A 24,598-nucleotide genomic window follows, 5' to 3' on the forward strand; every position below is an offset into this window, starting at 1 on the left:
TTGATAAAAAAAAGTAATAGTAATGCAGACCTGCCCGCGGTCCGATACATGTATCAAAACACTTTTCCTATTCCATAATTTCATTATAAAACTACGATGATGGCCGTAGCTTTATATTAAGAAACGCTGGTATGTGAAAAGCATGTGACCGATATCAATGCTTTTAACGAATTTTAAATTTTACATCATTCCCTTCACTTCAAAGCTAGTAAACAATCTTTAACTTTACTACGAATGAGGGAAACTCATAGCATTAAGCGTCTTATCGGTGGACAGGTCTGTAATAATTTAATCCTAATAAACTATGGCTTTTTATAAACATATGTATAATCTAAAGTCTGTTGTTTTAAAAAAAAATATATCAATATATATATATATATATATATATATATATATATATATATATATATATATATATATATATTGATATACGTTTCTTACTTTTCTTTTACCACATCTTTTGAGTTTATTATAATACAATTATATTCTTAGAAAGAAAAAGATAAAAACATTATACTGTACTGTTATTCTAAATTCGAGCTTCTACATTTCCAGTGATATTATATCATGTACAGTTTTATTCAATTTCGACATTATGAATCGTTTAAAGAAACTGCAATCAGAAAGATTTAAATTGGATAAGAGCAAACACAATAAACTAAAGACAGTATAGCCGTAGTTATACAATTCATATTCATAGTTTAAAACTGCAATGATACAAGACATGGCAGTTGAACAAAAAAAATGTATCATTAATATTAATTTAATAGATTAGCATTACATTTCTTTAATTTTAAAAATGACGAATTATCTTCAATTTTAAAAACGACATATCTTCAGGCACTGCAATAAGGTCTGAGTACATTTTACAGAACAAGATTAAATGGCACAAAATTGATATTCGTACTTTCAATTCTAATAAAATGTATATAATAATAAAATTTGTGTTATATACCACTGAAAATATAAATGTTTTTCCCTTACTTTATCTTAATTTCGTTTGTCCTTCTAAGACAAGAGTTTTAATTATGCAAGTATGATAGATTAAAGTTAACGATTAATATGGTATTAGGTAACATATATCGTTAATATATGGTTATAAAATTGCTTAAAGAATAATTGGCAATGTACAATTCCTTTTTTGTAAAATTCCTTATGGTTTTTCTATTGGCACATGACAAATTTTGTATTCATTTGCTGAAGTTTATAAATGTGCTCCTCCGCATTTACCCTTTGTACGAACATTTTACTATTTTCTGAATTTTGAAGATTAATACTTAAATCATATTGCAAAGATATATCTTTGCAACGATATTCATATACTTTATATTTTCACATAAACATTTTACTGATCCCAAAGAAAAAAGTATGGTATTGTTGCACACTACTCATGCCCTGCACTTCAAAGATCGGATTTGTCCTGCATGACTTCCTCTGAACAATTTCTGGAGGATAAATAAAGTAAGGTCAAAAAGACTATAGTATGGAAACATATATATAAAGCTTAGATAAATACACTAACTCTTTCTTACAAATAAAAGTCAAGTATGCTTCTAATTTTGTATTTCATATTGTATCTAACATTGAATAAATTTGCTAAGATTTCGAAATATTATTAACCGAGTTGGTGGAAAAGTATGATGAAAAAAATTATTGATGACAAATAATGGATAAAAGTATTCTAAATCGGAAAATGTAGCAAGCGAAGTTGCCCTGCAGCAAATCAGCATAAAAATGTAAAGAATAAAAATCTACTATTGTTAAATAAATATGCATTAGTTAAGCTAAATATTAAATCATTATAAATGTTAACCATCTAATTAATGCTACAGGCACTAAATAGGCACAATTATTAGTATCATTTTGACAATACTTTAAAGTAAAACTAGGTACTTATGAATGATCTTAGCCTTAAAGAACGGAACAGTGGCGAACATTTGGTACAGCATGGACTGCAACGGACGATATAAATGAATTCTTTTCACAAAAACGTATATATACATTACAAGCACGGATACTAGCGAAGAACATAGAATCAAAGTGATTGTAAATGCAGCACTGTTTTTGCAAAATATGCAAATTGTGCTATACATTATGGTCGCCTTAAAACTCGCCTTAACCAATATGAGTATTTCAATCCATTACGTAAATTATAACAAGTATCCATAAATTTCCGTTTGAATATTTCTGAAACGACGAAATTTCCACGACACATTTACATGCATTGTATTTAGTAATGGTAATTTTTGCATTGCGCTAAACATATATATATATAACACTAGAAATTTCAATCCAGTCTTTACATTCATGAATGAACATACCAATGTATGACATATTATTTACGTATAAGGATCTCGCATATATGTATATGTAAATGTTTTCCAACACTAAACATAAAGTGAAGAGAGTTTAAGGCACATAAACAGTAGGCAAGTTGATCAAACATAGTTATGCAATGATAGCAAAAAAGAAAAATTGCATCATTTCTGATATACTAATTACAACCTTCTTAACGAAGCCATACTGAGGGAACTGCATTTGGCCTTTCGTGTCGGCTGAACCGACATAGGTGCTACTAGAACATCATCTCTAGATGGCGAGCCTGAACCACCATTACCCAGCTCCTGGAAAGACACACGAATATCCATTTATCCTATTTATATATACAATTTTTCTGTACATATATACAATACCAGGAGGGATTAAAACAATACTGATTTTACATTAATCACATTGGATAAACAAAACAATTTAAACACTTAAACATTTAATTCACACTGGAAGCAAAACTAATAGAGAATAAGAAAGATACTTTAATATGAAAAATAACATCATGCAACATTTGTAGGTATCATGAAGAAAAAATACTTCATACTTTTTTCTCATTGCAAATATATTTTACAAAAAATCCAAACAAAGAAAAAAGAAAGGATTCCAGCCTTGTTGATCTGTATAGCATGTGATAGATATATGTAAGCAGTAACAAAAAAAAAAAAAAAGAAAACGAAAATCTCAGTTAATACAAAATGCCTCTAATAGGGCAAAGTTAACTTAATAAAAATATAAATTTTTAGCTTTTCTAGAATCCATTTTAAGAGAATCATCTTAATCATGAATAGCATAAAATTAAGTTTCTCTATTTAATTTGTGACACGAAGTATTTTGATCCAGTCGAAACACTGTGTGGCGTCACATTCCTAAAAGGAATTTTATCTGTTGAAAGTAAAATTCTAGTAACCCTCCTCTCTACTCCCTTTCACGAGAGGAGACGTTAAATTGTATTAATATTTCCTATATATTCTAGAGCGAATATTAGTAAGCACTTCAATATTATAATATTTAGCTAATATTTAATAAAATAAACGCAATACGGTATACTTACGTGATAGAGTATACAAATTTATCCACTAACGTTATTTCCGCATAAGTAAAAAACAAATATCGTGAAAAGGACATAATTCGCACACATTATGGATGAATTAACGTATCTCATAAAATAAGAAACCAAATAGAACAACAAATTAAGATGAATATAAGAAAATGATGTATTATGTTGTATATACAATAAATTAATCTTCTCCAATATCTGCATAAATGTCTTAAAATAATGAAAATAAGAGATGAAATAAATTGTTTCAATGTTATAATATCAGATATTTACATAATATTTTTATAGAGATATACACAAGAAGAAAATATTGTAAACGGCAAAATGATCTTACAATTATGCATTCAAGCAAACTTCTATAAAAGCGATAGAAATAGGACGTGCAATTCGAAATTGAACGCGTTAATATTATATATATATATAAAAAAAATTTGATTAATATACTGAACTCATTTCAATATGAACAGATCAATATGAAAGAGACAACAATCTCCTGTCGTGAAATGAAAGTAAATAAGGAGAAAAGAAAAAAGAAATAGCATAAGCATATAATAAAGAAAGATGCATGCGATAATAAACTGTCAACTAACGTTAATATTGTTGCAACTAGCAAGCCGCATCTGTGCAAGTTGTTGACTCGCCGGAGTAAGGCTGTTAGTGGATCCGAATGGTGACATCATTGTTGACATTGCTCTCTTTAATTTGCTTGGAGTTTTATTAAAACTAAACGCCCTGCCAACTTTCATCCGAGTACGAGATGCGAACCTGAAGAAAAACAGTTGTTACAAACTCATTTAAATTTTAACATTTGCACAAAAAACAAAAGCGATATTGAAATTTTATTTTCCTTTAATAATTTATTCAAGTGCATAAACTAAAACGACTTCTTTCAATAATATAGTAATATTTAATATATAATTAAATGGAGGAAAATAAATTTTCAAGCAAACAAAGGAATTAGCGAACTTAAATAAAATCCCAAACCGTAATAAACCAGTTCAAGTAAATATTACACCATAATAGTTACTAATGAGCATGCAAAAATTGAATTATAGTAAGTAATTTTTTATTTTGTTCATGCTAAAGTATTACATCACAACTATAAATCTATATTACAAATGTAAGAGTAATAAATATAGGGCTTAATTGCGAGGTTACAGAGTCTTTCCAAATTATTAAAATCTTTTATGGCTTATAAAATAAAAAAAGTAATTATAATTCATTAATGATACATAATTAATATTAAAACTTGTACCACTAAGTAGGTGGTGCTGAAAATTTAACCCCTTAACGACTAAGAAAAATGGAAACTTAACTATATAAATAGCAACTATTTAGATTCATTACTCACTAAAAAATATATCTTTCTTGGTCCAATATTATAATTAATAAAACATAATTTAATATGCAGCAATTTACGTATATCAAAACTTAGGAAACTAAGAAACTGTAAACTTAGTAGTCATATAAAATATATCTTTACTTTGGTTCAATGTCTATTGAAAAACGTAAATACTGCATACGATCGTAGATATCGCTATATCACAGTCAGTAGTGCTACCAATTGTCTTAATTTAGGATTTTGTTGTACCATAAAAGCTATTACAAATCCTAAGGAAATTACATACAAATAAATAGCAAACAATTTAAAGCTAAAATGCCATTCAGTGTAATCACTAATATGTATTATTCTTTTATTAATCAACATGTAGAAAGTCTGATGTTCGTATAAAATATGAAATCATCGAGGGGTCAAATAAATAGATATTAAATATTTTAATCGCATATTAATGATTTTAAACAGGCTGATAATATTCAATATTATGCTTGAACTGGTGAAATTTTTTGTGAAGTTATTTAATTTTCTATATTTTTGCACTAAAGAATGCGATTGATTTATTTAAACAAGCGGGGAACAAAGGACCAAAGCGAGTAAAAAAAAAGATAATCAGCCTGGTGCGAAAACTGACGGTAGTGGGACATGTAACGTGGTTTCACACATGCTATTGAGTAGGAACACATACGGGTCCATATACTCCAGGTAAAAATTATGAAATAGGCTCCTGCAACCAAACGAGTCGTCGCCCCATTATTTTTTGTTAACATGCAATACAGGAGAAAAACAGTTTAGAACGACTGATAAATCTTCCCCTTTACAAATATGCATATTTTTTCTATAAAAATGTCTACTTTATCGAATAGATTCATACCAATTTTTGTATAACATATAATACAGATATAGAACACGCAAAGATCTTATTTTTAGCATATCCTAAATATGAATATAATAAGAAGATTCTATATGAATATGTGGACTATAGTTCAGCAAAACTTAATAGCAATGCAAAAAAGTATATTATAAGCTAAGCTATTCTAGGAGCATAATACTAATTAATTATATATTTATCATTCTTATATCTAATAAATTTCTTTAATCTATTTATATGAGAAGATCATCTTTTAGAAGTGCTTCTCTACAAAAAACTGTAAGTACTATTTTTATCATATCTACAAACACCGTTTTTATCTTAAATAATGTTTCATTTACAATATAATTTCTTTTAATTTTTGTTTACAATAAAAAACGGACTTACAGTTATAAGAGAGATACTATCGTATGCGATGTTAACGATATACGACAGGTACCAATTAAGTTTCAACTACTTACTTAAATGCTTTACTTAATGTTCCTAATGCTACATCGCTTGTATCAATTTCAAGTTGATGCGAATCAAGACTTATCAGGAACGTATCCTGCAAATATAGAAATAAAAATACTATTAGTAATAAGCTGCAAACAGTAATAATATATAAGCAAGATGAATACTAAAACTTACCGCATCAGCTTTACACACTGTATTAGCCATTTGTCTACACAAGGTTCGTAAATAATTTGTCTTATTTACTTCCTCATCAGTAATTGTAAATGAAAATAATTTTTCCTTTAACTCTTGATTACTTCTCACCATTAAAGCAAACACTTTATGACATTCTAAAAATAATATACATAAAACAAAAAGTATATTTTTCATATTTGCTCTATCTTACTTTATTTGACATATACATTTTAAACTCTTCACAAACATTTCATAAATCTTTACATGTACGAAATATTTGATAGTGTTATAAATTTTGTAATCATGTTTTTCTTGTAAAATAAAAAAAAATTACAATAAAAATAAAAATAAGAAATTTATATCTATTACATATTTAAACACAATTTAGTTCATTATTAGTTTATAATATTGTTTGTTATAAACTTACCATCCGTTTCTCGAATATCAACAACCTTTTTTATCGTACTAAGTGATAACATCTTAATATGTTTATAGGGTTTTCCTTGACTTAGTTTAGTTGTATGCAATCCATTTGCTGTATTAGGACTTTTTAACGAATTAAAAGCCTTTGACCTTTTCTTGCATATTTCGAGAGTATCGGTAAACAAAAACAAAACTAAATGATCCCCACGTCCACTTAAACCCTCACCAAGTTCCATCACATCGCATTTGCCAATAAATGATCGGTGTGAAGAAACTAAATGCGGTGGACAGTTGTCAATTTCGTTAAAAATATCAAACATAACCAATTGACCTTCAGTTTTTCTTTTATCCTCGTTTATATAGGTCATAACTTCTTTAATACTGCTAATTGATAACTCCAAAGCGCTATGATCTGGATTATTTTTATTTGTATGTTTAAGGATATCTGCAAAACATTAATATGTAAAGATATTAATTACTATGCAAAATTTATTACTATCTGAATTATTTAACTCGTTCGGTATAAGCATCAATTACAGTCAGTAATTGCTAAATCTACAATCGAGTGTCGACTTAGATTCACTCGCATGAAATGCATATGCATGGCAGAGTGTTGACTACAATGGACAACCGTAAATATATGATGACTAATAGTGATCAAATATTAGATAAAAGTATCAACCATGAGATAACACTATGCCACAAACGATCAGAAGAGATAATAACTTTAATAAGTACGTATACTTGCCGTTTAATAACAAACTAATACTGGGTAACCTTTGTACTGGTTTAATTAACAGTTCCTTTAAACTTTGTCTGCCACATTCAGGTTTCGTCTGACAAACCTTCAGAAAAGCATGAAATCGTGGTTTGTTTTGATCACATTGATCGAGCATTTCCTTTGTATTTTCGAAGAAGTTGACATACGGTGGATACGCCTTGACTAGGTCGGGAGCGAACTTCAGAAATATATTACCTATACTATTGTCCTCCATCCAATGAGTAGTGCTGTATCTCAGTTCTTCCAACATTTTTTTATGAACTTCATAAATAGGTGGAAAATTGCCAAATATAATTTTAGCTTCTGTGCAATTTAATAACTCGCCAGTTGTATCTATAAGATCTTCTAGTGGAGATTTAAACAGCTAGAAACATAAATAACGTTACAAATATGTAATATTATATGTATAATGTTAATTTATTGTTTGTTTCAGCGTAATATATAATGAGACAGATCTTACCGTCATAATTGTACTGAGAATACCAACATAATTAGATTCTGTTTGTACTAATTCTAAGAAAACTTGATGACGCGGAGATAAATTTTTCCTAGAGGTGTCTGTATTAACAGCTTCCACTTCTGGAATATCTGGCAGTTATTAACAATTCAAATTTATATTATCTTCCCCTTCATATGGTTCATATTAGGTATTATCAATATTTAAATTATGTATATTGTTAGTATAATCGTGTTAAATGAAATATAAAAATACAATACTTTATTTAACAAAAGAAATGAACCACAAAGGAAGGGAAGATGTACTTAGTAGGACTGTTAAAAAAATATTAAAATAATTGTAATTGTTAGTTGTAGGATATTTTTAAACTACATTTATCAAATCTATAATTATGTTTTATAAACAACTAACCATCAAGTAATGGTTTGTCTGGACTCGTTGTACAATCAAGAAAGCTTCCACTAACACTTAAATGTCCTGCATCACTGATGCTGGATCGTCTCTTATGCAATGCTGGAGAATCTGCACCATTTTGAACCAGACTAGATAAAGTTTCTGCTAAGCGTTTACGTTTTCGTCTTGTAGATGCTGTACTTGGAGTAGCAGCTTGTTGACTATCACGTCTAACTGATACAGTTGGTGATAGAACGGATTCCAAATACTAAATGTAAAATAAATAATTGAGAATGAGAAATATATAAAATATTTTAATGAACTTACATCTTCAAATAAATATTCCTTTTCGTCAGCTGCACCCTCATTCTGTACAGACGTCCAAAACCACTCTGCTTTTACGATATGTGCTCTCACAGAAGCTAAATCTGGTAATGCATTTACGTTTGATTCATCTACAACCTAAGATAATAGTAACTTATTATAATTCTAATCTGTTTATATTTACCATGCCTAATTAATACAAACAAATAACGTATATATATATTGAAACATATAATACACAAATTTTATTTATTTCTTTTATAATATAACAAGGACATATGCTATATAAATTGTTAAACATTTATAAAGGACGAAATACTAATTATGCAATTCGTTATTACTACAGATTAAAGGAACACACTCTAATACATCACAAAAACAACACAAAAATAACATTTCTCTATACTTAAATTACTATATCCTAGTACTATATATAACAAAACATTCATAAATAATTTCTCTAAAATTAACAATTTCTATTCTTGCTAATTATAAGTTTTTATTTAGTGTTAAAATACCCTAATAACCTCGTCCCTACATGTCTACAACTTGTCATTTAGTGGAGCAAGTTATTCCATAATTTAACATAATACCCATTAAAAAAATAAAAGTACCAAAGATAATGGTTTGTCCTTCTGTTTGTCCAATTTTATATGATCATCTTTCAGAATGTGACTTTTAGGAGACATATTTAAATAACTTTCATCTGATGCAAAAGAACTTCTTGAGCCATATTCAGAAGTTGATAATTTTGCTACCTTAGCAGGAATGGGCAGGGGACTAGGTAAAGGAGTATATTTTTGCTGTTGATGAATTTCTGGAATTTGCTTGCATGGATTAATAACCACATACTGTTTAAGCATTGGAGAAAAATTTAAATGACTAAGTTTTGACAAAATGGAAGAGTTCAGTTTACATGTACTCAAAAAACCTTTGTTTTTTGTCATTGGCATAGATGAATCATACAAAAGAGAATCATTAAGTTCTAAATCATGTTGTCTTAATAAATTAGGATGAGAATGCATTCTTTTTAATTTAAACTTTTCCAGAGAACAAATTTTATGAATTGTAATACAAGATTTAGCTTTTCGCCACTTGATATACCGTTTAGGAGATATAATCTTTTTGTTAAGAAAGAAGGAATTTCGTGCACACTGTGTATTCTTACAAAACTGTAACAAATTAGTTTTTCTAGTAGAATACTGCTTGTTTACATGTTGAGTAACCTTCTTTTTACATAATGTAGAAGAGTTAAAATTATATAACCCTTGTTGAGTGCACACATTTTTATTACCAGTGTTATAATTAGAAAAAGCATTAAACATATTGTTCTTAATTCTTTTATCATTACATAGAAATGAAGATGATGAAGATAAAGACATAGAATGCATATCCAACATAGTAGATGTAACAGGGAAATTGCTTTCTTGTAATGCATTAACGTCATTTGTTTGTATTACATTAGACATACTAACACCAGAATCAGCTCGTCCTATAGAAAACTCAGACATAAAAGATTCATCTGACAAACTTGGGTAATCATATAAATTATCATCCATACAAATTGCTGAATCCTGACTAATATCATTTAATATAGAATAAGCACACTTATTTTCTTTAAGTTCAAAATGTTGAGGAACATAAGAACAGAAACAATGTGAAAAGTGTCTCGTACTCAGTTTTTTGGTTAAATTTGTATTATTAACATGGAAAGTATGTGAAGAATTTATCAGTTTTGTGTTAGGAATGGTATCAGTGTATGGATTATAAAAAGTGAAGGAAAATGGTTTTGTTTTTAAATAAGGATATGGAATACAATTAGGATTTTTAGTATATGGCAGCGTGTCAAAAGTATTGTTTGATTTCTTGTACTGACGACTTCCTAAATCTGTTACCTAAAGGATGTATTACATATGTTTGTTTTACATATTTTATACTTTATGAAATATGTAAAATATTGTATTGTATAAACTTACCACATGTGTGCAATTTGGATCATCAATTTCTGTAGATTCACCTCCTTGTTGTTGTAAAACCTCACACATATGACGTTTCTCTTCATCAGGAAAACCAAAGAAACATACTTTTGCACCGAAAAATGGTTTTAGCTTATAAGTTGTAATCTGCACAAAAATAATTATATCGTATATTAAATGTTATATATATTAAATGTACCAACGTCATTGGCAAAAATAAATAGTAAGAAATGGACAGTAAAATATTTGAATATAGTTATTAATATAATTATTACCAGTTCTTCATTATTTCCATAACTGGAAATATCGTCTTTGGCATTCCATAATGCTGTCACCCACTCCATAGACATAATAGGGACCCGAAATGTAACGGCATATCTATACTTATCTCCACCACAACAATTAGCAATGAGATGCGTCACCTTTGCACCCATTTCTTTCCTAATACTTCCACCCATATTGTGAATCATATTAATCAACTTGGTCTATGATATTAAAAATTAACATCATAATATTTCTATTATCGTAATATGTAGATCATAACCTACATTATATCAATTAATAAGATGAAACTAACCAATTCATCCTTTTTCCTAAATCCAGTAAACACTACTACTGTGCCTACCATGGCTTGTGTATACATTGGTCTAGTAATACTAGGTAATGAGTCCTTTTTTTCTGCCAACTGCAGAAGTGCTGTTGGTCCCAATATTCTACAACGTGTTAAATTAAACCAACCAAAAGTCAGATTCTTTTGATTATGTTTCAACATGTTACAAATTATATGAAATTAAATATGACAAACCTATGTGCACTTTTATGAAGAGCATCATATTCAGGTCCCTCGAACTTCTTTAATATAAAGTAAGTACAATATGATGTATCTTCTACATGTTCTAAACCAGTTTCAGATTTGAGAACAGGTACGCTAAACTGCTGAGCAGCAGCACCAAGTGCAGGATCATCACCAGCTGCACCAATCAAGCATATCCTTTTCTTACGTGGTATAATCAGAGCTGAAATTTAAACAAATTTCCAGCTATCATTAGTAAAATTTAATGAAACAATACTACCAATAACATTTTGGGTCAAGGTTTAATATTTTACAAATATTTCATCATTTACATAACAAAATCAATAATTTAAATTTAAAAAATTTATTTTTAAATTTAAAAAATTTATTTTCAGTTACAAAATGTATTATGAATAAAATAATTCAAATTAAGAAAACTAAGAAAGAAGTAATTATTTTTATGAAATTTAAATTATTAATATGATATTATTGATTATTATTTATTTGTTTATAATTCGACAATAATTTCACTGTTTAAAATATTTTAAAGACCTAAAGTCAAAACACACAGTGATTATAGCTACAAATACCTAAATTTATGTGTGTATGAATCCTAACTGCAATAAATACACAGAAAGGGCAATAAATATTAATGGCTTCTGTACCCATAGATAAAAGGTGCAATAAACCCCTATTGTCTCATGCCTAATCTCATTTCATATAATACCAACCCCTATTATCCTATATTATATTACAATAGAACCACAAATAATTGTATGTAAATAATGGCTAATCCTATACAAGAAATATGACTAGAAAATGCAAAGCGTAAATATTTTCCCTATATCTATAAACTACTGATACAGAAGAAATACTTGGAAAAGATGTACTGAAATACTTTTGATGATTTCATTTTGAAAAATGTCTCAAATAATTCTGTTATTAAATAATAATAAAGAGAATTTTATTTAGTTATTTATTATTTATCCATATAATTAATAATAAAAAATATTAAAAATGAAGTGAATATAACTAAAGTTTTGTAGAATAAGTAAAATATAAATAATTGTACTAGTAAACAATGAAAATAGTATTTAATATGTAAAAATTAAATTCTTCATTTATTTAACAAACAATCACTGACTGATAACATAAGTTTAATCAAAATATTTTTAAACGATATTGCTTTCAAATATGTGTCTATATATTCTATTAGTAAATAATGAAAATAATTCGTAAGATGTAATGTATAATAAATAATGTATCTTAGATGACAGCAGATGATTTTAACCTTAAAATGACACGAAGATAAATATTAAAGATAATTAAATTCAAAACAAGTATATAACGAACTGTAGGGAAGCTCATAAAGACATTTCGGACTACCAAATTTCTGACGTAATTTTGGAGAATAAGTCAAGGCCAATTTTATAAGAAACCGTTGACATTCATCCCGCGTAAAATTCAAAACACAATATAAAAGTGTATAAGAGAAGTAGAGGATATGATACGTCGATTTATCTATGGATCAGAATGAGTGACAGATATAAGACACAAGCATTGTCGCGTGAGTTTTGATAAAGAGTGAGGTAGGGTTAGTCCATACAGGTGCCTATGGTATATGCAACGATTAACAATGTAGATCAATAGCTAAACATAATAGTAAAGATGAAAATATTAGCGAACTTACGCTCGCTTCTAACTGCCTCTTCACTATTTATATCACTGATACTGCTGTGAACACTTTGCTCTTCCATTTTGGCCGTTAGTTACAACATCGTTCTTCTCGTACGCTCTTCTTCGTACTGATCATTGAGAGCGCCTCCTACGGGCTACGAGCGAATCCAGTGAGAAAAAGGACCCGGAAAAATAAAGAAGAGCAGAGCTTGATGGCACAGCATATAGCGCCCTTGAATCTTATAGACAAAACACAAGTTCAAATCCTGAACAGGGTTCCCTTAGGTGTATTATTTTCACGGACCCTACAGTACATAAGATTCCTCAGATCTATATATGTATACGTATACATGTATAAGCATATGTATATATATTTGGATATTGGCACCAAACGACACTTTTTACCATCAGCATTTATTTAAAATCCATTATGAATATAACAGTCGAATAATCCACGGTTCTTCTGCTAAATTCGCAAGTGTCATAAAGTGGCACAGAAACGTAATTATCAGTAGTGCCGTGATTTTGCTACTTATCACCGTTTCTCGCTCGACATTCTTCTCGCATCTATTACTCACTGATTGCCGAGATTCTGTTTCTCTTTTCCTTCCTGTAACGAGGACACACAATAAATTTCACTCACTTCAGATTGCTATGCAAAATTCGCCTTATCTCTTACAAAGGGATTGATAAGTTCAAATTGAAATGAAATTTCAGTGCGGTATTAAACTATGATTTATAAGATTCAGAAAGGATTACGTATATAAAAGAACCTAAGATGGGAAACAGTGGTGTAAGAACATTTCGCAATTTTAAATATTGAAAACTAACAATAACTATCAGCTAAAGACAACACGCGCTGTTAACACTGCTGATATTAGTGTGAAGTTGATGATTATACTAGATCTCTATATATCATTGCGTATCGCGTAATACCAATTATTTTTTTACTATCGCATTCTTAAATTGCACAAATAACAGCAAATTGTAAATTATATAATGTTTAATTTGACAAGGGCGCAATATAAATTCCAATTTAACAAAGAAAATATTGCAAAATTAAAAGTAATTTAGATTATGGCATTATTAGATTTCTTTCCAAATGGATGGTAGCATTGACAAATTTACGCTACCATTTTTCAAGCGTTTAAACTTCTGAAACAGTAAAACTATAACGATTAACTATAATTATAGCGACTCAAAAGCAATATTCAAAGAAATAACATACAAAAAATGATCGACACAATACAAAATAGTCAATACAATTAATGACCTATTATCATTTTATCATTTATGATATATATGTACGTGTAAGTAAGATGACAGAGATCATGTACCTTTTTCCGTAAAATACGTAAAAGTTTTGTGTAATAGTAAAATAGTGCTACCACGCAATTTTCATATGTTTTGCGCTAGTATACGCAATAGATTAAAATATATTGCACCATAACATATAATTTATGCAAAATGTTATATTGTATTTGCACACTTTTCTCTGACAATGTTATATAAATCATTCACATTGTTGATAATCTTTCAGTTCTTTGATTTTATCTTATGAAATCATTCTAAGAAATGTATTAAAACGTGCGCCCTCAATGTTCGCCGAAGTAGTTAACATGTTAATAAAATAGAATAAAATAAAATAAATAAAAGTATAATGATATCCGTCGCTAGATTCAGTTTCCTCTTCCTACCATTAACTACCTTCATTCACACATTTATGCAATACCAAATCTTTATGTGGCCTCGTGCATATCAATCTACACGTGCATTCTAAGAATCAGATAATCAATCCTACTATCGATAACTTCCGTTTAATTCACTGTCACCTGACACGGATCTCTCATGGAAATTCTTCGCTCTTCCACATTCATACGTTGTATCATCGTGTCTATGTGCATGTCATCATGTGGATAAAAAATATTATCTTTTATTTATCTCTTTTACTATTCTAGATATAAATACATTATATTGTAATATACATTTATACATATATAATTAACATGTATATTACCTTTTCCATGAATTAGAGTATTGCGACATATTTATATTAAAGGATAAAAGAAAAATACAAGTGCTGGAATCAGACAAATTTTTAAACAATATAGCAATCTATATATATACTAATATACAAAACTTACAATTATATATTATATAGTTAATTAGTATTATTCGATTTAACTTACAACTTGTAATGTTTCATTGAACAACTTTTACTTTTTCTGTTATAGAAATAATATGGAACATTACTACATCTTGCATCTTCATTTAAGTAAATATAATTTCTGTCAATGTGGATACTAGATTTTCGTTTCAAAAAATTAAAATGAACCGTCGAAATTACATAAATTCATTTTATCGATCGTAAAACTGTGCGTGTCTAATCATTCTTGAATGTATTCGTTAAAAAAAGATATCGAAAGTATGCTACATCTTATCACATATCATTACATGTTACTAATTTATGCATCAGTTACATTGGGAAGCAAACATTTAACATACTTAAAAATCTTCTATGACATACTTGTGATGTACTATTTTATATGCATTTAAATAAAAGGTGTCAAACTCAGGCACGATTGGTACTTCTTTAAGAAACAGAAGCGCTTAAATGTATACGAATTTATATACATCTCTTGTTTTTTAAATCTTTCATACATTTCATGTTAAATTTCAAATTTATATCTAAAATCCATCTAATACATATTTTATCCCTGGAACTATATGCTATTAACAAACTTCCTAATTTGCATGTTAAAAATTACTTTATTGTGGATGCTACATACCGAAAATAAGAATAAATATCTTTATCATATATTTCATTTATATATTAAAAAAATATTTTATTCAAATATTTCATAAATATAAGAATATTATAAAACTACGTTATGGTTTAAAAATATAAAAGTGGTTGTACCATTCCAGGGTTATTATATCTGGATATATCCAAATAAAAGCACCATCTTCAAAATGATTTCTATGTGGTATATTCTTATTCAAATTAAAATCCTATATTCATTTTGATTAGTTTTTATTCATTGATTTTTATCGAAATCTTACTACATATTTACTATTAAAAATAAATTGCAGATTTGCATCTTTCTTTATAAATATTCTTTGATTAAACAAGAACAATTATTTATAAAATTAATATATTTGAATTTGTATAATCCTATTCAAATTCTTTAATACCCTTAATTAAGTTCATATTCAAATTACAAACAAATTAAGTTCATATTCAAGTTCTTCATTTTCTTCATATTTTCTTACTGGCATTCTACTAATAATATAAGGTTTATGATATAAATAAATATTAATTTCATATAGACTAACTTTTTATAAACAACACTAAGTATGTTCAATAAAAATATGATTTAATACTAATTACAGCGAAGGTACTCACTGCAAATGTATAGTACATAAGTAATTAATTATGAGGTAACATGTATAAAAAATGTTATATAAAATTAGTAACAAAAGAATTGAAAATTATTAAAAATTGTTGACAGAATATTTGAACCACATATTTTTTTGCACGAGGTGAAAATATGTCTTTTAACTGTTAGTAGTTCTTATATAGCATGAAACTCAAAATGAATGATGAAGTATCGTTCAGAATATAGGAACTTACTAATAATACAACAATAACGAAACTCTTAAGAATAGTTGCAACGAATGTTTTAAGTTATCTGTATGATTTCTCAATATTCGTGCATATATATAATTTAATTAATATATAATAATCCATGGCTGGATTGAATGAAAACATTATAACAGATAATTTTATATCGTATATAGTATGAAATCATACCATAAAAATACTATTAAGCATAATATTATAATCCATATCTTCAAATCACATAGACGCAATAAAATATTCTTAAACATTTTTTGGGACATTGCACGATATTTTTGGTCAAAATAAAGAATGTGTTTTTGAAAAAAAGGATTATCATTTGGATTGCAAATTTTCTTCTTCATCATCGCTGTAATCATCGCTTAAATAATAGTTACTCTGTGAATATTCAAAACGGCCAGTCTTTTTTGGTGGTGGACTGCAACATAAATCATATAAATTAATTACATTAGTTTGGATTAATCATTAAGTAAATAACATTTCCATATTTAATATTTACCACGTACTCAAAAAAAAAATATTTGTGATAATACCAGACAAGTTATGAACTATAGATATATTATGTACACAGAGAAAAGGAAGAAAGTAAAACACATTTTTTTACAACAAGCATTGGTTAAATTGTGTGTTATTGCTTAAAATTTATCTAATGTATTTAACAGTGAAATTATATACTAACATAACATGCTGCAAATGGATGGTGTGAAGTATTGAAGGTTTTCATATAGAAGCAGTACAGAATGAAGTGGTGTTGCATGTTAGTCAATTGACTCGAATGCTGTGATGTACCTTGTCTGATCTTCATCATTATTGCTGCTATTACTGCCATTCGGACTACCATCTCTTTTTGGGCTTGCAGGAGGAGATAATGCTTGCATCAAACGTCCTTTGCTTTCATTCCAAATCGTTGACTGCAAAAAGAAAGAAATTAGAAATTCATTAAAATTTGTATGATTCGTAGTTTCTTATTCTAAGAATAAACAAAAAACATTAGATTAAATACATATATATGACACCATTGTATATAAACTACAAATGTACAAAGAAGATATTTTCCTCTATACTTATGCACATACTGCATTGAAAAAAGCCTTATGAACAATTTAGGTTAAAAAGAGTAATTATATATCAGTTAATTTAAATATTATTTATTCTTTTATAATGGATATAACTCTATAATGCATATCTCACAGTATATCATTAATACTGAGTACAAAGTAATTATCAAAATAATTAATCCATAAATACTACCCACCAATCGACCTTCTCTTCCAAACAAGAGTAGAAAAGCATCAATAAAGTCTCGAGACTTTTCTTCCCATTTGCTAATCATATCCATACGTTTTTCGCCAATATTCTCCATCACCCGTTTACCTTTATCTTTTAAATCATCAAACTTATTTTGTAAGCGGAATTTCTTTTCCTGTAAATATATAACTTATTCGATGAAATATCATTGCTTAAAAAAGATATTGCGTTTAAAAAATATATACTTGCATTGAGAAAAGAAACATTAAGTTCTTTGGCACTGTAGCCTCGCGCAAGATTTCTTCTTACATAAATGTCATAATCTTTAACTATTCTTGCAACAATATCTGACGTTGATACTCCTTCTGTTCTTTGCGTAGCCACAAACATACCTTTAGCTTTCAGGCCTGCATAAACATCTGTACTATCATCTGTCATATAAGGTATATCATCATGAGCAACAAAGTCAATCTGAAAAATGTTAAATGTTGAACTATTTTAACATTCGACAAACATGTTTTTAAAAAAATAATTTACAGTTAATTTTACTTTATGTTTTGTAAGAAATTCATCATCCAGTTCCCAAGGTGCATCCCTAACCACCTCATCTACATAACGACAATGTCTTACTGCATCATATCTCTCAACATCTGTCATAACTGTCCTTCCCTTTTTACTATGTGTTAACTGATCATTACAAACTAAAATAATAAAAATTGTTTTTATTAATGTTATGCAAAGTTCATGTTACATCTCAAAATTTTGAAATTTATTTCTTTACCTCCCACAATAAGATACACATTAGGGAAAATATTTTTTGCTTGTAAAAGTTGTCGTGCATGCCCTTGATGAAATAGGTCATAAATACCATCTGCATAGACTCTGATTTTCCTAGGGGCTATATTATTACAGATTATTAGCATTATATGTATTATTAAAAAATTCCTATTACCTAATTTCACAAATATCTAATTCATTTCTACTAACCTTTACTACTTCTTGCCATTTTCAATGTAATACGAATATTATAATCACATGCATTTCTTTCGGCAAGTGCTTCTGGATCATCACTAAAGGGAGCCTCCTTACAAATTGACTGCAATAAATTCAATACAATGTAAATTATACAATAAAAATGAAAGTGAGGTATGAAACAACAAAAAAAGGGATATAGAAAAATTCATAGAAATTTATTAAAAACATTATTTCAATTACGTTTTTGAAAAGTTGAATATAATAAGTAACAAAAGCCTACTTAATCATAGATCTTTAATTTGTTTGATTTTAATAATAATGAAGACAAAATACTTGTATTTATTTTTAGAAACAAAATAAAAAATAAAAATTTAATTGTATTACATATATTAACATAAAAATTATTAAAAAAAAAAAAATGTTTGACTCACTGGAAGTTCTTTGTGGGAAACAGAAATTTCGCTATTATACTTTTTCAGCGAAAATTGACCTGACTCATTATTTGAATTCCTGTTGGTCCCCCAAGTCATTGTCACTAGCTGTTAATATTATGAAAAATAAATTTTCCATAAAAGAACAATACGAGTGAATTTATTTGTCAGATATGTATACATATGTATAATCTACCTGCTAAATTTCTTTAAATACAGATTATTTTAAAGATCTTGATGTTTCTATTAGGAGATTAAAATACTTTTTAAAATATATATAAAACTTTTTCATATATTAAAAAAATAGATTTGCATTGAATTTAATGTTGACATACTGTCTGCTAAATATTTCAGTACAGAGAATATGTTTCAGAACCTATCTTCACATACTTGTTCATGAAGTATTTCGATAAGACTATTTAAATAATCAAGTATTCATGGTATTATATTAAGATAGATATGCTTATGATCTTGCATAATGTCATACCATTATCATAAATAATTTTTGCTTCTATATTATCTCTTCATGATTAAAGATAATCCCATAGCCCCAGCAGAATTTGTATGTAAACTTTATTCGCATGTACATGTGTAACTAGCACATAGGTATATGAGATATGTATTTCATATATATATATATATATATATATATATATATATAAATATATATATATATATATATATATATATATTAATATAAAATCTTGAATATAATAAACATTATATTAAATCGGTAAAATACCAATTAAATGATAACGTAGTACAAACAGATTGTATCTTCCTTATTGAACAAGTACACTTTCAATAAATTTTGATTATAAGTAATTATAAAAATTAAGTAGTACTTACAGGATAAACAGGCGAATCTTTCTTGGAGCAAGATGCATCCTCTCCATTTTGAATATTTAAATAAGTTGTAGAATTCAACATAGTTTCTTCTCTGGCACGCTTTCTAGACATTTTTTATTCTTTCAGTGTTAAGTCCATACAAAACCTATTGAACAGAAATATGCCAATTTTTAATGATCCTATTGTTAATAAATAGATCACGTGTACATCTTATTATTGCCATTAGTGATGTAAAATGTTACATAAATGATATATGTTATATTTTACATCTGTGTGTAACAAAAGATAAGTATGAACTTTAACAAAAGTCACAGAATCGTATGTACATTAATATTCTATCTGAACTAAATAAAAATATATTTGCACATACTTCTGATAATACTTTGTAAAACTGTAATATCAAAATTAAAAATAGCACTATTCGAATTCACTTTCATAAGCACTACTGTATTTTTAATAATATTAATTTATAGATATGAGTTAATAATCTACACAGAAATTGACAAAAGTTTACCTGGTTTTCATTAGTTACATTAAAATTATTGGTCAATACCATTACTATAACTTTAGATTACAAATCACTATGTTTATAAAATATTCATGAATACTCGTATAATCTCCAAGGAATAATTAGAGGTGTGCCGAATTATTTCTGAGCTAGTCATGTTCGATGTTATTTCATATTATTATTTAAGAAAATTTTAGAAGTATAGGTTTAATGCCTGTAAAGCACTAGCATGTTGCTAAACTGTGTTTAAAGGTTAAAAAAGGAGAATACAGAAAACAAAATATAACCAGAAACAACGAATCAAAAATACAATATTTATAGCGTAATTAACAATTTAATCATATGATAATCGTGTAGAAATAAGTAACTTATTCATTGGACTTTCTAGAATTCATCGTTATGTATACTGTCTATCTTATCATGTATTCTCTTTTTAAACTTTTGTAAATTCCAATTGAACGAACGAACCTCTTCACGCCCTAATTTCTGTACACACGATGGTAGACTAATACAATAAGGAATAGGATATGACGAAAAATCGAAGAGTTCCGCCAAAAATTTAATAAACTCGTAAGGTCTGTTAGGTTTCTCCGTGTAACTTTTACAGCAAAATTTAAGAAACAAATTTGTAAAAATATTTAGAGAAATTTCACATTCTATGCTAGTGCCATGTACTACTAAATGGCTAACGCAGCAAACGCTGGCCACGATACTTGTGGATACTCTGCGCATTGCATGCGTTTCAGTATGCAATCAGGGGCGGTATAACAGTACTATGAACCCTAAGTATAAACGAGATGGTATTTGTGCGTGCGTGAGTTCTATATAGAGAATAGAGAGTACGGGAATTACGAACGAGGACAAGAAGCCGTACCAATATCTTTATTTAAATCTAGTTTCCACGATTACCGAAAATAAAACCATGAAAATTTATGCTCTAGATTATTTTCAACCGGAATTCTTTTTTATTTTTATCTTTGTCGCGAACGTAAAAGTTGTACATCAAATTTCTAAAAATCAAATATTCTTAAATCTAATTATTAAGATTGATTAGGTTTCATTAATACTAAGTAGTATTACTGGAAAAATTAATTCTCGACTAAAACAATTTAGTTTGTTAAATATTATATAATGTCGATATTAATATTGTATTGTAATATATTATTATGATTGATTAATTTTGATTACTTGATTGGGATTATCGACATTCCGTGTATATAATCATCACGTTATGAAGAAGTATGAAGAATAAATATTTAACAAAATATTTTTTTTAAATGCGCGCAAAATATGGTCTAGAAATAGAAGACATAATTCGCATTTTATTTTATAAACATACGTTTTCAAAATGATACTATACACTTCTCGACTGCCAGAGGAAGTAATTGATAATTATAAATTTTTAGAACACGATCAATTAGAATTCAGTTTCACACAATAAATATATCACTTGTAATGCATAAATGTGCACCGAACGTGTTTGACGATAGAATGAACGCCGGTATGAAAATGAAAGGAGAATAACGGTGACGTAATATCGGATGATCACAACGTCATACAATCATACTCTTATTATCACATGAGTACAAATACATTTCCAATTCTATACAATTATTTCCGACAAATTTAATTGTTTTAATACATATCTATGAACATAATATTAAATTAGTATATTATTACGATACGAGATAATTAGTTATTACGAATTAAGTTATATGTATTTTGTAGGATAATTTAAAAAGTTATAATTTTGAATTGATATCTTATAACTGAAATGTTTATTTATATTATACATATGTAAATATATAGTTCATGAACACATATGTAAATGATACAAATTAAAATAACGAAAATTTCCACGTATCGAATAATGAATAAATTTGTTGTAAATTCATTGTATTCATCGTTTATTTTTTGATAAAATCAAATATTTAAAAATAATATTCTGTTCCCTTCGTTTTATTTCATAGTCTAATGTTTCTTTATATAGTAATGATTGATTCATATACGTATATAGTATATACATATATAATGATAATTGTTTTACATACGTATGTACAAAACTTTTGCGTAATGTAATCAAAAAATTAAAGATTTAATTGTATTTATCATTATCGCATGTATTTTATAAACTCCTAATTTTTTAGTTATTGAATTTAATAAAATTTTCTGTCATGCAATGTTTATAACATGTCCAATATATAACATCAGTCGAAATATATCAGCCCTGAAAAATTTTGTCACTCAAATACTATTTATGAGTGATTTATTACATAAGCGGAACATTGTAGATGAAATATTTGGAAGAGATTGAAGTAATAGACGTAGTATCTAAATTCTGATAAAATCGTAAGGGAAAATTACTCAGTAATTAGATCATATATATATATATGTATTACTTACATTTGATTATTTTACGTCCGAAGTAATTTCCAAAGACATATTTGAAGTTTTCGTTTAGCTTTATATATGTATCATAATAATTATTAAATACCATATAATAAAATGTTTCATATAAAAAAACATGGAATATATTTTGTTTATTTACTTCTAGTACATTTATATATAAACAGAAAGGTATTTAATTAAATAGATATTTTTTAATGAAAATAAATTAACGTTATCACCGTTTTCATTTCTATGTATGATATTATATAATACGTATCTAGATTTAAATTTGATTTTTTATATTGCTAATAATAATCTTATATTTTAGAGTATAAATTATATATGTATAAAATTTAGGCAATGATTTGATTATGTTTTTTTCTGTTAACATAAAACAAATGTAATGTAATGTAATGATGATTATCATTTACGATTTATTTTCACACAATATTATTTTTCACATTGTAAAAATTTCATTTCTATTTCTTATAAAATACATGATTTGAAAGGTAAAGCAAAACAATCAATTAAAAAGCTGAGATTTATTTTAATGAATAATAACTTTAAAATAATCTCTATATAATTATAAGAATTATAATTTTACTTTTTTCATACCGATTTTGCTTCCACATTTTTTTTGTCACAATATGTCGCATAAACAGTCCTTCAATAATTCTTAATGAAATGTTTACAATCGCACATTGCTTGTATCTATTTCACAAGATCTTTACGTTGGTCTTCATGAAATAATTAATAAGGCAGTGCCTACCAATCATCAATAATTACATTTACGTAATTCAACTTTGCGTACTTAGTTTTAATATTCATATACTTTGATATATATATATATATATATATATATATATATATATATATATATATATGTATGTATACAAATAAATGTTCGACCATTCTATTCTCTTATATACCGTAATAAAAGAAATTTTGGAGGAATTTTGTTGAAACTAGTCGCAGATTTTACTTGGAATATATTTTCCATTGCAAATCTGCATGCAATAGTAAATACCATGACAATTATTGTGTACAAATAAATAGCAACGAGAACAGGAAATTGTAACATTACTCCACTCAATCATTTTTTTTCTTTTTTTTTTTTACACCACTGTTCTTAATTCACATTGTTATTACACAATAACCGAAAGAAACGTAATGCCCAGCGTTCATTCCTTTGAACTTACTTTAGTAATATGTCTTGATTTCATCGTCATCTTTTATTTCTAAATGATGCGATAATAAACTGTAAAATTACAGCTAAATAAGCGTAACAAATCAATGTAAATTAGCTGTAAAGTTACAAGATCAAATATGTTTTATGTTAAACTAAAACTTATTTAAATTTATTAAAATTTATCATTCTAATACAATCCATTGAATTAGAATTTAGCAAATAATTTATTATACTAAAACATAAAACATCTTAAAGCAGTTCATTACGTTTCATTTAAAGGCATTCGTATACAGTTCCGTATAACTTCAACGCTGTAATATT

At 27.4% G+C, this 24,598-nt stretch overlaps 2 protein-coding genes across 22 annotated transcripts; both read right to left on the bottom strand.

Moving 5' to 3' along the window:
- Positions 1 to 1,149: 1,149 nt before the first annotated feature.
- Positions 1,150 to 14,035, bottom strand: LOC117239193 (protein ECT2). Of its 12 annotated transcripts, none has more exons than XM_033504596.1 (18): positions 13,881 to 14,034; positions 13,063 to 13,659; positions 11,385 to 11,595; positions 11,157 to 11,292; positions 10,855 to 11,064; positions 10,580 to 10,726; positions 9,218 to 10,498; positions 8,607 to 8,741; positions 8,298 to 8,547; positions 7,890 to 8,017; positions 7,397 to 7,793; positions 6,653 to 7,093; positions 6,226 to 6,380; positions 6,057 to 6,142; positions 5,359 to 5,451; positions 3,979 to 4,153; positions 2,506 to 2,624; positions 1,403 to 1,445 (listed from the first exon to the last, which is right to left on the bottom strand). In XM_033504596.1, exons 2-18 carry the CDS (start codon positions 13,127 to 13,129, stop codon positions 1,403 to 1,405), a joined length of 4,074 nt encoding a protein of 1,357 aa, XP_033360487.1. In that variant the 5' UTR covers positions 13,130 to 13,659; positions 13,881 to 14,034. The 12 variants fall into 12 exon arrangements, with proteins under 12 accessions (XP_033360489.1, XP_033360491.1, XP_033360488.1 ...); XM_033504595.1 differs by having other exon boundaries at positions 13,823 to 14,034; XM_033504593.1 differs by having other exon boundaries at positions 13,729 to 14,034.
- A 2,372-nt stretch (positions 14,036 to 16,407) lies between these two features.
- Positions 16,408 to 22,217, bottom strand: LOC117239194 (choline-phosphate cytidylyltransferase A-like). Of its 10 annotated transcripts, none has more exons than XR_004494382.1 (11): positions 21,169 to 21,420; positions 20,707 to 20,924; positions 20,193 to 20,337; positions 19,344 to 19,451; positions 18,925 to 19,033; positions 18,719 to 18,835; positions 18,475 to 18,638; positions 18,187 to 18,408; positions 17,945 to 18,112; positions 17,369 to 17,600; positions 16,408 to 17,107 (listed from the first exon to the last, which is right to left on the bottom strand). XR_004494382.1 is itself a non-coding variant. In XM_033504612.1 (11 exons), exons 3-11 carry the CDS (start codon positions 20,301 to 20,303, stop codon positions 17,005 to 17,007), a joined length of 1,224 nt encoding a protein of 407 aa, XP_033360503.1. In that variant the 5' UTR covers positions 20,304 to 20,337; positions 20,707 to 20,924; positions 22,040 to 22,217; the 3' UTR covers positions 16,408 to 17,004. The 10 variants fall into 10 exon arrangements, 9 of the variants coding, with proteins under 9 accessions (XP_033360503.1, XP_033360498.1, XP_033360497.1 ...); XM_033504612.1 differs by lacking the exon at positions 21,169 to 21,420 and adding an exon at positions 22,040 to 22,217 and having other exon boundaries at positions 17,479 to 17,600; XM_033504607.1 differs by having other exon boundaries at positions 17,479 to 17,600; positions 20,707 to 20,914; positions 21,169 to 21,417.
- Between the last annotated feature and the right edge of the window lie 2,381 nt (positions 22,218 to 24,598).

This window comes from Bombus vosnesenskii, unplaced genomic scaffold (assembly GCF_011952255.1).
Source record: "Bombus vosnesenskii isolate JDL3184/JDL3185 unplaced genomic scaffold, Bvos_JDL3184-5_v1.1 scf7180000013883, whole genome shotgun sequence".
In the NCBI taxonomy this organism is placed as follows: Eukaryota; Metazoa; Arthropoda; class Insecta; order Hymenoptera; family Apidae; genus Bombus; species Bombus vosnesenskii.